This window comes from Balearica regulorum, chromosome 1 (assembly GCF_011004875.1).
Source record: "Balearica regulorum gibbericeps isolate bBalReg1 chromosome 1, bBalReg1.pri, whole genome shotgun sequence".
NCBI lineage: Eukaryota > Metazoa > Chordata > Aves > Gruiformes > Gruidae > Balearica > Balearica regulorum.
In genome coordinates, this window is record NC_046184.1 from 199,672,513 (window position 1) to 199,687,729 (window position 15,217).

The 15,217-nt window shown below is 35.9% G+C and overlaps 1 protein-coding gene across 3 annotated transcripts in view; it reads right to left on the minus strand.

Moving 5' to 3' along the window:
* The window catches only part of PARP4 (poly(ADP-ribose) polymerase family member 4), a 54,961-nt gene that overhangs the window by 25,470 nt on the left and 14,274 nt on the right, over positions 1–15,217 (minus strand). For all 3 annotated transcript variants that reach the window (XM_075742230.1, XM_075742229.1, XM_075742228.1), the window contains exons 8-20: positions 14,970–15,116; positions 13,579–13,716; positions 12,089–12,262; positions 10,022–10,182; positions 7,768–7,905; positions 6,376–6,474; positions 5,985–6,168; positions 5,064–5,226; positions 4,398–4,522; positions 2,527–2,658; positions 2,220–2,306; positions 1,577–1,741; positions 690–736 (exon numbers count right to left, since the gene is read on the minus strand). In XM_075742230.1, the coding sequence (XP_075598345.1) occupies positions 690–736; positions 1,577–1,741; positions 2,220–2,306; positions 2,527–2,658; positions 4,398–4,522; positions 5,064–5,226; positions 5,985–6,168; positions 6,376–6,474; positions 7,768–7,905; positions 10,022–10,182; positions 12,089–12,262; positions 13,579–13,716; positions 14,970–15,116 (1,760 nt within the window). The remainder of the gene's footprint in view (positions 1–689; positions 737–1,576; positions 1,742–2,219; positions 2,307–2,526; positions 2,659–4,397; positions 4,523–5,063; positions 5,227–5,984; positions 6,169–6,375; positions 6,475–7,767; positions 7,906–10,021; positions 10,183–12,088; positions 12,263–13,578; positions 13,717–14,969; positions 15,117–15,217) is intronic.

Here is a 15,217-nt window from a genome sequence, read left to right on the forward strand (position 1 = left end):
GGGCTCCTGTTCCTTCCAGGGCTCTGTCCCATGGTATTCTACCAAGCAGATCCCTGAAGAGGCCAAAGTCTGCTCTCCTGAAGTCCAGGGTAGTGAGCTTGCTGTGCACCCTCCTCGCTGCCCTGAGGATCCTGAATTCCACCATTTCATGATCACTGCAGCCAAGGCTGCCCTTGAGCTTGACGTCCCCTACCAGGCCCTCCTTATTGGTGAGAATAAGGTTCAGCATGGCACCTCTCCTTGTGGGCTCCTCTATCACTTGGAGGAGAAAGTTGCCATCAACACATTCCAGGAACTTCCTGGATTGCTTGTGCTCAGCTGCGTTGTCCCTCCAGCAGATGTCGGGGTGGCTGAAGTCCCCCATAAGGATCAGGGCTTGTCATGGTCTCATTAAGTTTTGTGACTTGGGAATTTATATATAATCCTTAATAACAGAAGTGTTTCTAAAACAAAAGGAAGTATTTAGTGAAGAAAAGGAGTGTAATAATTAGGAGTTATTCCCTTATGATATATACCTATCTAAGGATAACAACAGATAAGAGTGAAGGGTGAAATTAAATTAGTTTCTTGATAATACAACTTACCATCAAATATTCCACAGAAATAGAAAAATGTTAATTTTAAATATTTTAATCATTTAAGGTATTGATAAAATAAAGCAAATAACAATATTAATGAAAGTGACTTACTTTTTCTGTGGTTTTAATTGTTTAACACACACCTTTTTTATTGTATCCTACAAAGAAAAAAATTTTTTTTAACTGCCAGTTATGAAATATTTGTATGTCATTCCCAACACTTACTGCCCAGGAGCTCCTTTCTCTTATATCACTAAGTTGAGACTGCATGGAACTCTACTTTTAATCATACAGCTTTGTTATCTGAGCATCACAGCAGCTAAAATTCAGATGAACCTGCGCACGTTTCTCTCCCAAGGACACAGAGAACTTCAGAACTCAGTATAACACATCTCTGAAGCAGAAGGCATGATTGTTGAACAGTCAGATATGATACAGTTATATGATCTCACAGGGACTACGACCACAAGGACCATCTCTGGCTCTTTGCCAGCACTTAAATACAGAAATGACCGCCCCTCCCACCTGGAGAATTCAGGAGCCATCAAGGGCATCCAAAGAAATGGATGGGCAACCTTGTCCCTGAAGCAGAGAAGGATAATGACAGAGTGTTCAGCAGATGCTCAGCTACTGTTTCATGATGGAGATAATATGTCTTTGCAAGCCAAAGGAAGAACAGCAGCACAGAAATAGCAGATAACTCAAAATATGAGATCTAACATGTGCCAACTCAAGTCAACTTTCTAAGTCCTGCAGGAGCAATTACATCCTCAGAGACAGTTAGAGGCTTTCTACCAATCTCAGCATTCCTAAGTTTGTGTTCACATTGCTTTATGACAAGAAAGGTTACAAACAATTATCTTCTGACAAAAGAGAAGAAATGAAAATGAAAACAATCATAAACTTACAGAAGCCTCTTGTGTAACTACTGTCCCCTAGGCACAGAACTTTTGCTTCAAAACAAGAAGATGCTATTTTAAGATTGCAGTTTAACAAACCTGTGTGTTTTCATTTAATGCTTTGTCCTGTTGCCATGGTGACACAGAAGCAGGCAGGTGAAAGGTGATACAACCATGCTGAAAACTCAGTTCAGTGATATAGGTGATTTTGATCACAACTGTAGAATTTGGAGGTAAGTTTCCAACACTTATTACAAAAATATCCTAAAAAAATGCCAAAAAAAACCAAAACTAGCTTTAATGACACCATTAAAGCCTATGTTTTCCAAAACAGTAATTGAAGTGGTGTTTAGGCACAGTGAAACCAAATGCTAACACAGAAATTACTATTCGGTTTTGGTGAAATGTAAGGAAAAATGGGACTATGATATGAAATGTCAAACTTTCACTAATTCCTTAATTTCTGGCAAAAACTGATCAATAGGTACTGAATATATCAATCCTTTACAAAAAAAAAAAAAAAAAAAAAAGGAAACCACCTGAAAGAGAAGTATCTGGTTTATGTACGCCATAGCACATATTTGAAGAAGCAATAGTTGTTCTTAAAAATGATCAAATATATGATCCAAATAAGTTCTCATAAAAAAAGAGTTTCTGAACAAAGACATGATTCACCAAAGAATCTGTACTTGGACAACTGCAAAATTTTCAAGTAGGTACTAAACCACAATATTCAACATACCGGTGCATCCTGGTCCATTAGATAAGCTCCATCACCCTGACTGATAGCTTTCCGATATTCCCTATGTGCTTGTTTTTTTTCTTTAACCTATGAAAGATTGTTCCAAAATACGTCATTTCATCTCTATAGACAGACAGCTTAACCAATATTCTCTTAAATGATGCAACTACCTTGAAATCCAGTCAAGTGGTAACAACAAAGGACATGAAACCAAAATTAGTGTTGTGCATCTTCATTACTAATTAAGTGCTTTTGGATTTTAGAGATTGAAGGAGCTAAATCAAAGGCAAGTACAATAACATTTTACCTCTCCAATGACATGTTTTCCATTGATAAAAGCTTCAAATCCACAAACAGCAGCTTTATCATCCAAAGGAAAAACATATTTAGCTTCAATCGGTTTACTGTTTTGATTGGTGTAGGTCTGAAACATTACTACCTGAAATGAACATTTTTCACGTAACTGTAATGTTAAAACGTGATTTAAACATCAATACTTTAAGGGTAACAGCATAACTGCTTTGCACTGCAAAATGTCAACAGGTATACCACTACTGGAACTCCTATTTGTACCTTAGAAATGAAGGTGTAACATTCATCAGTGCTTGACACATCTCCAGAAACATGCAAGGAGCTGTAGAACTTTTAATCTCTAAATCATTAATCAAATCTCTTCCAGAAGAGTAAACCATGACCTTCTAAAGGTTATCTGACATATTGGCAGAGCTGGAGCTGTCAAGCTATCGCCTACAAAAGAAGCCACCACTGCAATAGGTCTATAATAGTTTCAAACCAGTAAGGACTAAACAAGAAGGAAGAGTAAACCTCCACAAAAAAATGGGTCTATTTTTACGAAAGGGATGTTTGGAAAAGCCTATGTTACTTCTATATGTATAGTATCCATCTTCTACTGACAGAATTTCTGTCTCTGAGGTGGCAGATTGCACCTGACTTTCTTCTCACATCTGCTCTTCTGTTTACTTCTCTTGTGTCATAACAAAACTCTAGCAATTCCTCATTCTCCTTTGCTGCCATTCTTATTGTCTCTTGTCATCTGCTCATTTCTGGTTTATGGTCTGTACCTCAGCCTTGTAGACTGTTCTCTGCTTTGATGAACTGGGCCATAGAACAGATGTCACTGGATAGTAATTCATTCCACAGGAAACTAGACAAAAAAACCTCAACAACAAACAAAACAAAAACCAAACAAACAAACCCCAACAATCCCTCATGAGAGGAAGAGTTGTTCAAAGGAATCAGACAGATGAGACAACAGTTGTGTCAGAATGGTTTAAGCACAGACTCATTTGCAGACAATTCTTTCAACAATTTTTCCCTGCTGTTTTTCCCTGCTTTCTTTTTCAAGGCTTTAGCAACAACATATAAAAAACATTGTTTACTTTTATGAAGCTACGTTGGCACTGGAAACCCCTGAATACAAATTCGTGTGCAGAGACAGACATGTGACAGAACTCAGTAAAGCCATGGCTTTAGCTTGGTCAAGACTGCTCCAGACAGGATGCAGCTGAAGGAGGGGAGATTGTGGAATTATGTGCCAGGACTGGGAAAAGACCTGTGACTTGACAGAATGTGTTCTTAGTGTATATGTACTAAAAAACAAGGTGGGGCCTTATTTTAGCCTGTTTGGCTATCTTTTATTAGTTATTTTCAGGCTAGAATAGCAAGTTCTACTGTCTTGATTGATATTTTACTTGTGAGAGCTAATTTAGGTTGTCTAACCAAAGTCAAAACCGAAACACAAGTACATTTCCAGAAAGCTTTACTCATCCTAGGTATTTCTCACTGGTTTATAATTCAGCTGGCAAACAGATCACCAAGAAGGTCTTTTAAAGGGAACAGAATATGTACACTACTGCATAAAGCTTCTCTATACTGGTGACTTGATTACGCATAGGTAGAAAACAGACATAAAAATAAAACCAAGCCTTTCACTGACCAAAGAGCTTTTGTCATTTGTTGGACTATACATCTCTAAGAATAAAAATTGTTTCCACTCATTTTCAGGACTTTCCTTCATTTAGAGATTGAATTGCCTTTTTTTTTTTTTTTTTGCAATTAACTAAACACTAAATCACATTTTGACTAAAACACTATTTAACAAATAGTTAATTTTTCAGGGCTGAGTTATGGAAGAGGACAATAAATAGCATACTCTACCTGTGCTACAAAGTCTATTATCCTCCCTTTGATATGAACACCTTCCAAAGGGACAGGATTTCCCAATCTATCCTGAAGACCAGTTTTCAAAGGATTCGAAAGGTTTGCATTTGGTAACGCATAGCCTAAACAAAGAGTTTACAAAAGATTAAAAAGATATTTCTTGAAATATACATTCAGGAAGGATGACTGAAACTAATCCTGTATCAACAGCCCATGATTTTTTACGCAATTCAGAACACAAAAAGTAACATTCAGTCTCTGTTATGAATAACTGTGTTGTATTGCTGAGCTGTATTGCTGTCTAACAGATCGTAAGTTCATGATAGTTCTGTGAGGTCTTACAAGGTCTTTGTTTAGAACCTTGCAGTTGCATTATTTAAAGACCATCTGATGATTTATGCATAAGTGCTTCCTGTGCTTCTCTTGAAACACACTGTGACAGGAGGAGTTGCAGCTGCTGTTGGTAATTATGCTATAGGAAATCTGTTAAAACAGATGCTACACAGATGCCACATGGTAATCACTAATTTGGTAACATCTGCAAATAAACTACCAATTATTTTTTAGTATGTTATCTTCATACAAGTACTCTAAAAAGGGTTCTGGTAAGTATTTAGGAAACTCTGGAAGCAAGTAAATATACAAACAGAAAACATTTCTTACTTTCATGCTGTAAATGATGTTGCGACTCTTGCTTATTGTTTTCTTGATCCAGTTCCACCCCAATTGCAGGCTGAAATGGTTTTATTTGATCTTCAGCAAGGCAAAACTTAACAACATATCTAATTTTAACCTGACAGGTTTTATACACAACAAATTCATCGTCCTGGTAGAAACAAAGAAAGGTATTTTACAAGAAAAACAAAGCTGTAGATAATATCTAAACCAATGCAAATTGATTAAAAGGTGAACCTGACACATCATTTCTGAAAAATAATAATTTTACAGCTTTTATTTTCACTGTCCTGATCTCTCTGTATCACTACCACTTGAATCTCTTATCTTCTCACTTTGTATTCATTCTCCAGACTCCTTATATTTCCTCTAGACTGTATAGCACAATCATTCCTCAAAATAACTAAGAAAAAATAAAAAAATGGTGGATATCTAGACAGCAACTATTTCTGTTAGTGTACTACTACAAGCTATCATCCCTGCCTTAGAATACCAACCTATTAGGACAGGGATTTTTATCAGCTGGATTCATTTACAAAACAATGAACCTTCCATGGTAGTGATTTTTTATTCCACACAAAGAAGAATATTGCTTCCAAATAACAATTTAAATATTGCAGACCAGATATTTATACAATGATTCAGTTATAATAAAATATAATATTTACACTTTTCTTTTAAGTATTGTTTTCTTGCAAGAATTCTTTACAAATAGCAACTTAGAGGCTTAGAAGTTTTATATGCACTTTACAGGCTGCAAGTCAGACAAGTGATTTTACGCATTACTGTCTAGCGATTTAGTGTCTGAAGAACTGAAATGTAGGTTACGCTCATTCTGTTATCTACCACTGGTGTAATAAATCCAAAACTTGGTGCCTTTTCAAGTGCCCAATACTGCAGCATCAGTACCTCAAAGTCTGAAGAGACATCTGCTGTTTTACGGACTCCATGCACGCTGTCATAACCTGATGGTGCATTATTTAATGAATAATCTCGTTCACACAAATCTACACAGGATCCAAGTGCCACATCACAAACTGCCAGGAGTCGGGTTCCATCCATTTCACTGGGTGAAGAATACTTAATACTGGCGCTATAAGTAAAGAAAGATCATACACATTTTATTAATATTTGTATTACTGTAAACATCGTAGGAGTTTAAGGAGAAGTACTTCTGAATAGATGGACAAGAATAAACTTTATAATTAAATTACCTTAAAAGTATTAAGCATTACATCTACTTAATTTAAAAAGTAAAAATAATAGACAAAGAATAAAGAGATATTGACGTTATTCAGACCTAACAGAATCACTGAAGTAAATGCCACTGCCCAGATTCCCAATGTCAGTTCTTTGCAGGCCATGATCTTCAACAACCACTTTAGGCAATAAGAGTCCTCTAGAGAAAAAAAAAAAAGTCACACAATGAATGAAGTGCAAAATACTTTTGCATATAGCATGTGGGCTGATACACATTGTGCAGTTACGAACCACAGAGGATAAACAGAAAATACACTTTACAAAAACCATCCATAGACACTCAAGGAAAATAAAGTCTATTTATAAAAAAATAAATCACAAAGTTATATTAATCACCAAGACACTGATTACATAAGCAATAAAGACTGTTAGCTCTTCTTCATTTAGCAGAAAACCAATGCATTTTCCAGATTCATTGCCAAACATTCAAAATAATTTTTTGGTTATTAAATGAGTAGTTCTACATTTCTGGCAACTATGCTGTATTTAATTTAAAAAAATGTATGAAATTTTTGTATCTAAGAAAAAGAGAGTATGAGTTTTAAAGGTAGAATGCTGGGGAATGGATACTTGGAAACTTTTCAAATGTTTGATTTGGAAACCTAATAGTGTAGAGATATCATTCTTAGACTGTTTACGAGACATTTGATTTACTACCGATTGATGCCCACAGAAAACATTTTATATATAAAGAATGTAAAAAGACAGAATATTTAAATAAGTTCAACAGTTTTGTAACTTACAATTAAAATCTGCAGTATGAGGAAAACAGATGCTAATATGACTTCTGAGGTATTTGAATTCTGATGGTGTCATATATCACATATATTTTTTCAAACATCCTTAAATTTTCAGTGGCTGATATTCACTGCATACATGCTATGATGAGGATTTAAACATGTCAGGCTACTAGAGGTTATATTATTTTAGCATTATTACCATGCCTGAATGAATCCATGGTATTCAGTCTAGAACTAGATATTCTGTTAATCCAGGAAATTATGATAATCTAAAAATATGCCAAATACAGTAGTTGTGGGGAAAGAATGTATAGAAGTGGAAGGAGGACATTGCATCGTCAATGCAATTCTTTCCTAAAACAGAACAAATTTTCCACACAGCCATTGCTCTCCTACTCTCTCGATTTTGTTATATTTCATCTGGATTTAAATGACACTCCTCACCATCACATCCAAATAGCTGCAACTCAAGTCTAATCTATCTGGACAGTAATTACATTTATCATTACAAAAGACTGATTTTCCATCCAGAGGTCTGCAGAAGTATATGGATGTTCATATAAATGTTAACAGTAAAAAATAGGGTAAACAATGCAAAAGAGCTTAATAAAAAAAAATTAAAAGTCAAAATATATTTAAGAATATAATTAATCCTGATTCAATGTCACAAAAAAGGGAATGTAAATTTTTACCTGGAAAGAATTCCCATGAAGTTGTGCACAGATGATGCATGGAATAAGGACTGAATGTTTCCAAGACTGCTCAGAAATTCTGCTGTTTCACTTATTCTGCCAACCCTATACACTTTTAAAATTCTCACTGGACAGTCACTGCAAGAAATTTGAAATCATCTTGAGATCTCATGATTTAGTGCATTTAAGATCAATACACTGTTGAAAGATAATGTATTCTTCTAAATCTCCAAGTAACAGTCAACCTTTTCTTTTGTTTTTGGTGTTAGCAATTTGGGTGGCAAATATTAAAGAAAAAATAGCATAAGAGAACAATCACCAGAGATATTAAAAACTTAATGACTAAGTTCAAGACCTGTTTAGACAGGGAGAAATCAAAAATGTGTTTACATGCTTAAAGTCATATAATCTCAGTCGACATTTTGGGATCTAAATTCAAAGATGTGATGTAAAAAAAACCCCATATAACTCTATGGAGCTCAGAGTCTGTAATATTTGTGATATGCTATGAAATATCCAGAAGATAATTTTAGGATTCTAGGATTCCTGTCACACAGTGAGGAACCTCTGGATTTAAAAAGCAACTGAGAAGAGGACTTAAGGATCATAATTTTAAATTTAGATACTGAAAGTAGGTAGCACCTGGAAAATAAAAGCATGAAGCCCTGTTTATAAATCAAACCTTTATGCTTTTGAGCATAATCTTCAATGCAATAATCTTCAGTCAAGTTTTGAGTTCCTAAATGCTAAAATAATATTGGTAAATAGGACCCAGCCTCTTCTGTAATTTTGAACACTTTACTCAAACTGTGTGGTTTCTTTTATTGAGGATTAGATATATATTTTGTCCTAATTTATGAAGCTGCAAAATGAACTTTCTTATATGAAGGTTTTTTTGGTTTTGTTTTTTTTTTTTTTTAAGAACCTTACTTGGACCTTGATCCTTTAACATGCTTCTACTTCAGTTGAAGCTTTTTAAAATTGATTTTAGATTAAAAACTAAGATTGCAAATGCAGAGACTGAAAGGGACTAAATATGGTCCAATTCTTGCAATGTCATTATGTTTATCTGTTGTATAAGAGTAGAGTAAAGGTTTTGGGGGAAAATCCTGTGCTTACAATTAGTTAGTTTATGAATTAGTATATAGGTTCTAACACAGATAACTGCTATCCACAAAGAGCAGTCCCCTGCGTTCAGGTAACAGCAAATTCCCCAGAACTTTACTCAATTGTTTCTGTCACAAAGAACTATAAGGTGGAACTGAGCCATATAAACTATTGTTCTATTAATTTTAAATGATTTAAAAATTCAGACAAAATGTCAAGTGAAAGCCAACTACTGAACTCTGCTGAAGAGAAACAGAAGTTTGTGTATTCCAAGCACAGTGCTTCTTCCATAGTTGAGCAATATATCTTTGGGTATAACCACTTAGTAACCCATAGTTGCTAGGTAGGTTTAGACCTTAGCTGCTTAACAGCATGTTTACTCAGTAAAAACAAACTTGGAGTGACTATATATGTGTAACTGAAGCCCACGTCATTCTTCCCTGTATTAATGATCTAACCATTGATTATTCCATTTCTAGAACCACCTTCTCTTTAATTTTTCCATATTTACCTATTTTTTAATTTTATTAATCAAAAGAGACAGGGTGCCCAGTTAGAAGCTAATGTCAAGAACATTAAATAGAATTATAGGCAAATCTGCAGAATAACTTCCCAGAAATACATCTTTTTCACACAACTGAAAGCTAACTAGAGAGGGATGGCAAGTTCTGTATGTAATCAAAACGAGGGTATTTCCTCCCACCCTCATCAAGCTTATTCACACAGAAAAAAACCCATTTGTTTTACTCTGCAGAAACCAAAATTTTACTTCCATGTTTACTTTCCAGTTATTTTATAAAATGCCTGGAAATAAATACTGAGAAGCAGAGTAAACAAGCCTAGACCCCATATATCTTATTTTAGTAACTCCTGTAAATAGACAGGTTTTCACAATTAAAAAAACAAAAAACCCCCCCAAGCAGAAAAATAATGCACCAAAATTGAACTATATGATAATTTTCAGTTGTGGGTTTTTTTTTTATTTACTTCCATTTCACTCTAGTATAAGTTATGGTAAATATGCCAGTTCTGCAATCCCATTAGTGCAATCAACACTGCACACTAACAGAACCTGGTAATTCAGTTCTCTTTAGAGGTATTTTGTGCACTATATCTTGAATGTTACTGGAATTATTGCATAACTCACTTGTAATTGTTTTTTAACACTTGTTGTTTAACATTGAGGAATTCATAACTTGTTGAGTCAACAGCTTCAATCTTGCACCTCAGAGCCCGGTATTTGGCCAATGATGATGGGTTTGGGCACGACATATTTGTTTCACGTATATCAAGCATGTCTCTGATTAGCTAGAAAATAGTCAGAAATTTATGAATACTTGGTACATTTAATTAAGGAAACATGCAAACCAGACTGAATTATATAAAGTTACAGCATAGTAACAATTAAATGGAATACTCAAAAGAACATTTCCACTTGTTAGATACAGTTCGGAACAAGAGCAAATGGCTGTAGAATGCCATGAAAACAGTTCAGAAGAAAAGGATATATAAGAAATAGTGTTAAACTGCTTCTGTACAACTCCAGATCAACCTTTGGATGGAGCCTGCTCTTAACAGCTCCACAAACCAGTATTTATGCTTGGTTACCATTTTGATTTTGCTTATGAGGTAATCCTTACTTATTAGAATCTGTCATTGTCCCTGATGTCACTATTCAGCTAGGGCAGTAGCACAAGGCACCAATGTAATTTTCTCAGAGCAGGAGAAAGATGGACATGTAACTTTGAAAAGACTGTACAGTTCACTAAGCCATGGGAAAGGTTAATGAGACATAGGATTTTTTTTTATATATATCAGAAATATCAAAAGGTTTTAAATATCAAAAGATTTCCAAGTTTAAAGGTACTATTAATATATGTTCTTTTAGAACAGTAAGGAGCCTCCCTACCTCTCCCCCTTTAAATTTTGTAGCTTACAGAAGACTGACTTCTGGATATCAGATACACCAGGAAAAGGTGTATCTAGCAGAATCTATGGAATTTACACTATAATTGCAATACAAGGAGAAAATTTGAGTTTTCTCTGCAGTTACAAGAGTGATATAGCTGTCAGAGCCCTGAAAGCCTCTCACCTCTCCAGAGGGCCTGGCTGCTTGGGCTGAAGGCCAGCCTTGACAGTGCAGCTGTGGGGCCTTGAAAGAGAGCTCTGAGAAGACTCAGCAGATTCCTGCCCCTTCTTTGCTCAAAAGATGCCTTTGCACTTAGGCTCTTGACCTTGGTCTCTTGGCTGAGCTATGCTGCCGATATGCTTGCAGCCCTGTTTGTGACCCAGATCTTGTGGACTCAAGTTCCTGGTTTGACCTTGGACCTGCCAGACAAGCCATAACAAGGAGGCAATCTGGACTGACCCTGGCTACTATCACCAGCAGTCACTGTCACCTGCTCTGCTCTTCCTATTTGGGTACCGTGGGACTAAGCCCCTGCCAGCGGTGTAACTGCCCTGGCCTTGCTCACTTTCACCCCCAGCCCCGTCCACCTGCCCTTACGGAGCAGCCGGCCCTTGCTGCTGGGTGCAGGGGCTGCATCTGTGCACACTCAGCACGCCTTGTCGGCAATTCCCCCGGCAGGCTGAGAATTTCCCAGCGAGTTTCTGCAAAGATGAGACAACTTAGACCAACTGATAGATGTTATCTGTTTAGATGTGCTGACTAACTTCTTGCGCTAACAATCCAGGCAGCCCAGGGAACTCCCCCAGGCAGTTTGTGCTGTACAGACCAAGCTGCATAGATTGGTAATTTTAAATAGTCTCTAGAAACTGTTCCTGCATACGCAGGAAAGGAAAGGCTAGACAGAACAGTCTTTGTGTATAGTTAAAATAGCTTAGATATATTTTGTGTATAGTTTAAGATAAACAATAGAAATTGATTGTTTATTTCCTGGAGTAGTTGCTAGGGTCAGCTGGATGATAACAACAGTTCTGTGATTCTCATTTGATCCAGCTGAAGATGCCACCACAACAATGTTTGCAATGGAAACTCCTCTCACTATCTGGACAGCAACTGGTCTTCCTGTTCAAAACACTGAACTCCCGCCATGAGCGTGACTCTATTCATAAGATTCCAATAAATTAGTTTTTTTAAACGGACAGCTTGTGACTAGCTGTGCAACTATCCTGCCAATTTATCTAGTGAGCATGTTCAAAACTGGTGTAGCACAGTGCAGATCAGGACTTACTAGCAATCTGGAAAAGTTACCTGACACAGGTCCTGTTTTCTAGATAACAGCTTTTTGGAAACTTTATAGTCTACTTCAGTTTTGTGACGTATAACTTGATAGAATTCCATCATCATCTTTTGTAGTGCCACCTCATTAGTTCCCTCATCCAGTGCATTCTTCACTTGGAGTAAAATACCTTCTGCTTTGCTCACCTTTAAAAGAAGAGATTATTAAACTGAAAGGTATTGCAAAATTGCAGAAAGAATGCAAAGCAATAAATACTCAGAATGGATCATTTAATTCCACACTAAAATAAAACTTTAACTCTTGTTAGTGCAATACCCACAAAATATTTTCTTGCAGCTAGGATATGAAAACAGTATGCAAAAGTTGGATATTATTCTGCCCTTATACTGAGCTAGATGTAAAGTACCTCAAGCAGAGGTATTTTGAAAATTATTTATCACATATTTATAAAACTTCACCTACCTGAAATATGTTAGGAATCTTAATATCCAAACAATTGCACCTCATAAAAAGCACTACCACAAACAGCATTTCCTTCATGTATTTGCCGATTTGTGCAATGCACTTCTTACTACTGTCTCTCAGTATGTGTATATAATACTACTAATGTACTACTTACTCACCAGAACCTACATAAATGTGTATTATTTTCCCTTAAAAAATGAAAGGAATATTCTTCTACCATACAACAGTTGAAGAGCATCAAAAGTGAGTTTTATGTAATAAGATTAAGGCAAAGTCATTCCAGAATTGGGGACCTTCTACTGGCAAAACTCTTCCAATTTAATACCAACATAATCTTCAGGTAATTTTGCTTTCAGTCATAACAGAGATGAACAAAACTCTCATCTTAAACAGTCGTTTTGTTGGCTGTTTGTTAAGTTATATGAATTTAAATTACATGAATAAACATTATCCTCTTAAATGTCTAGGGAGCAAAGCAAAAGAATTGAGGTATGGAGGAAAGTGAGACTAAATGAGCCGCAGAGTTAACAAAGGGGTGGACAGGCACGTTACTCTTAATAACAGCTGTAATATCCAAAGGCCTTCAGAGTAGCTGGCTGTTAATTACATGTGCCATCTGATAATGCAGACAGGGACTATAATTAAAACTATCTTTCCATTACAAGAGAATGGCTGACTGAAGTATGGTTGAAACATACTGTGAGGAGACAGTAACCTATTATGCACTGTCTTCTATGACTATCTTCTTATATGACTTGACTTATCTCATGGAAGAGATCCTCCCATAAGAATTGTGTAAATTGCTATAAAATGGAAAAGAGCCATCTGCCCTAGGGAACGCAGCATGTTATTTAGCGTCATGATTCTGAAGCAAAATTTGAGATAAAAATTTCTGAAGTATGGATTTGTTGAAGTGCAGAAGTATCAAAAGTGTAATTACCGATCCCAATCTGAAACATATGCATTTGCTGGGAAACACATTACTTCTGACAGCATTTACATATTCATTCTCACAGAGTAACAAGAATTAACTTACATCATTTAGGCTTATGTTGTTTACCGGTTCAAGTAGTAAACTATCCAGGTGGCCAATAGCTTCCGCCCAGATCAATTCCACAAAATCACTAACTTCCTGACATATAGCACTTGAATGGATGGCTTCTTCTAGAAGTAACTGTAGTAAAATGAACACAATTCAGTGAAAAGACAAAGATGCAAGTCATGACAGTGAAGTTCTCACTCAGATAATTAAACTTGCCTATTCTCATAAACAATACAGTGTACAATGCTCCTTTATGCTTAGTATAATTTCTTCAGTCCCATTGAACTGAAGGGAAGGTTTGCTTTTATAAATTCTTTCAATCAGAGAGCATGACAGGCCACATGGCCATCACCTCTCTTGAAAATTGAGACATAAAGTCTTGGAGAAGACAGAAGTTGATCTGCTTGGTGTCTTTATCAGTACATTGTACTATCAGGTACACGGACATAATAGTCTGCAGATCCCAGCCACTTCCTTTTTTGCACAGTTGGTAAGAGAACAGATGGTTCAAAATGGCTGGTGTTTTGTAACATCTCTAACAGATGACACTAGATTTCTAGTTCAGAAAGCTCTGGTGGAAAAGACATGATTCCTGTGAAAATAAAAAATTGGAGCAACACAGCTATAGGAGAATAGAAAGGCCATGAAAAGTCAGTGCAATTCATACACGGAAAAGAGTTGTGAAAATAGATTTTCTCATGTTTTTCTGAGGAACATTGTTAAAGCATTTCCCTGAGCTTTTTCTCACTGTTCTACAACTCCAGAAGCTGCTATTAAGCTTGATGTCATTAAACTGTTCTCACACAAGTTTGGACATTCTATGTTACTTGTTTATATGGCATCAACCACACAGCTTCTGAGATCACTGGAGGACATATGTGGACCTTTCAACATTGTTGGATATAATCTATGTGACAGTTGTGCCCTATAGTAGAGGCTTACCATGGTAGAAGAGAGAAGTAGATAAAGTACAGTGAGAAAGTAAATGGAAAAAAAAAATTCTGTCACACTACAACCATTTTAAATAGAGGTAAAACATTGTCTGAAGAGTACTTTACGGAGCAGAATCCAACTGCTATTCCCATTGGGGGGGTCCTGTTACTGATTGCAATACGATCTACATCAAGCTTGTGACATCTGGATAGTCCCTCAAAAACCCAAAACTATAATGAATATGACTACATTTGCTTTTAATGTGTTTAAGTACCTGGAACATTCACTCAATATTCTGGAAAAAAAATATTTCAAAACATTTACATATAAAGAGTTTCCCTTAACCTATGGCTGTATCACTGTAATCTAGACAATGTTTACCACATTCAGAAAATTAGAAACTAAAACAAATCTTAAGGACAGAAAAGTGTAAACACGAAAGTTGTACAAGCCTTTTGTAATTTTATAGAAGCTAGAGATTCTGCTTCTGGTGGAAAAGTTTCTCTGAGCAGGAAATCCTGCTTCTTCAAGTCTGCAATAAAAGTCTCATACTTTTCTCTTATTTCTTCAGAAGTATTATATACAAATTGTTTATTATTCTGTAAATAGAAAGAGAAAAGTTAGTCAAAGAAACTATATAGAGACTTAAAGAATCAATTTTATCAGATAGTGCTCTAACAGCTGACAATCCACACTTAAG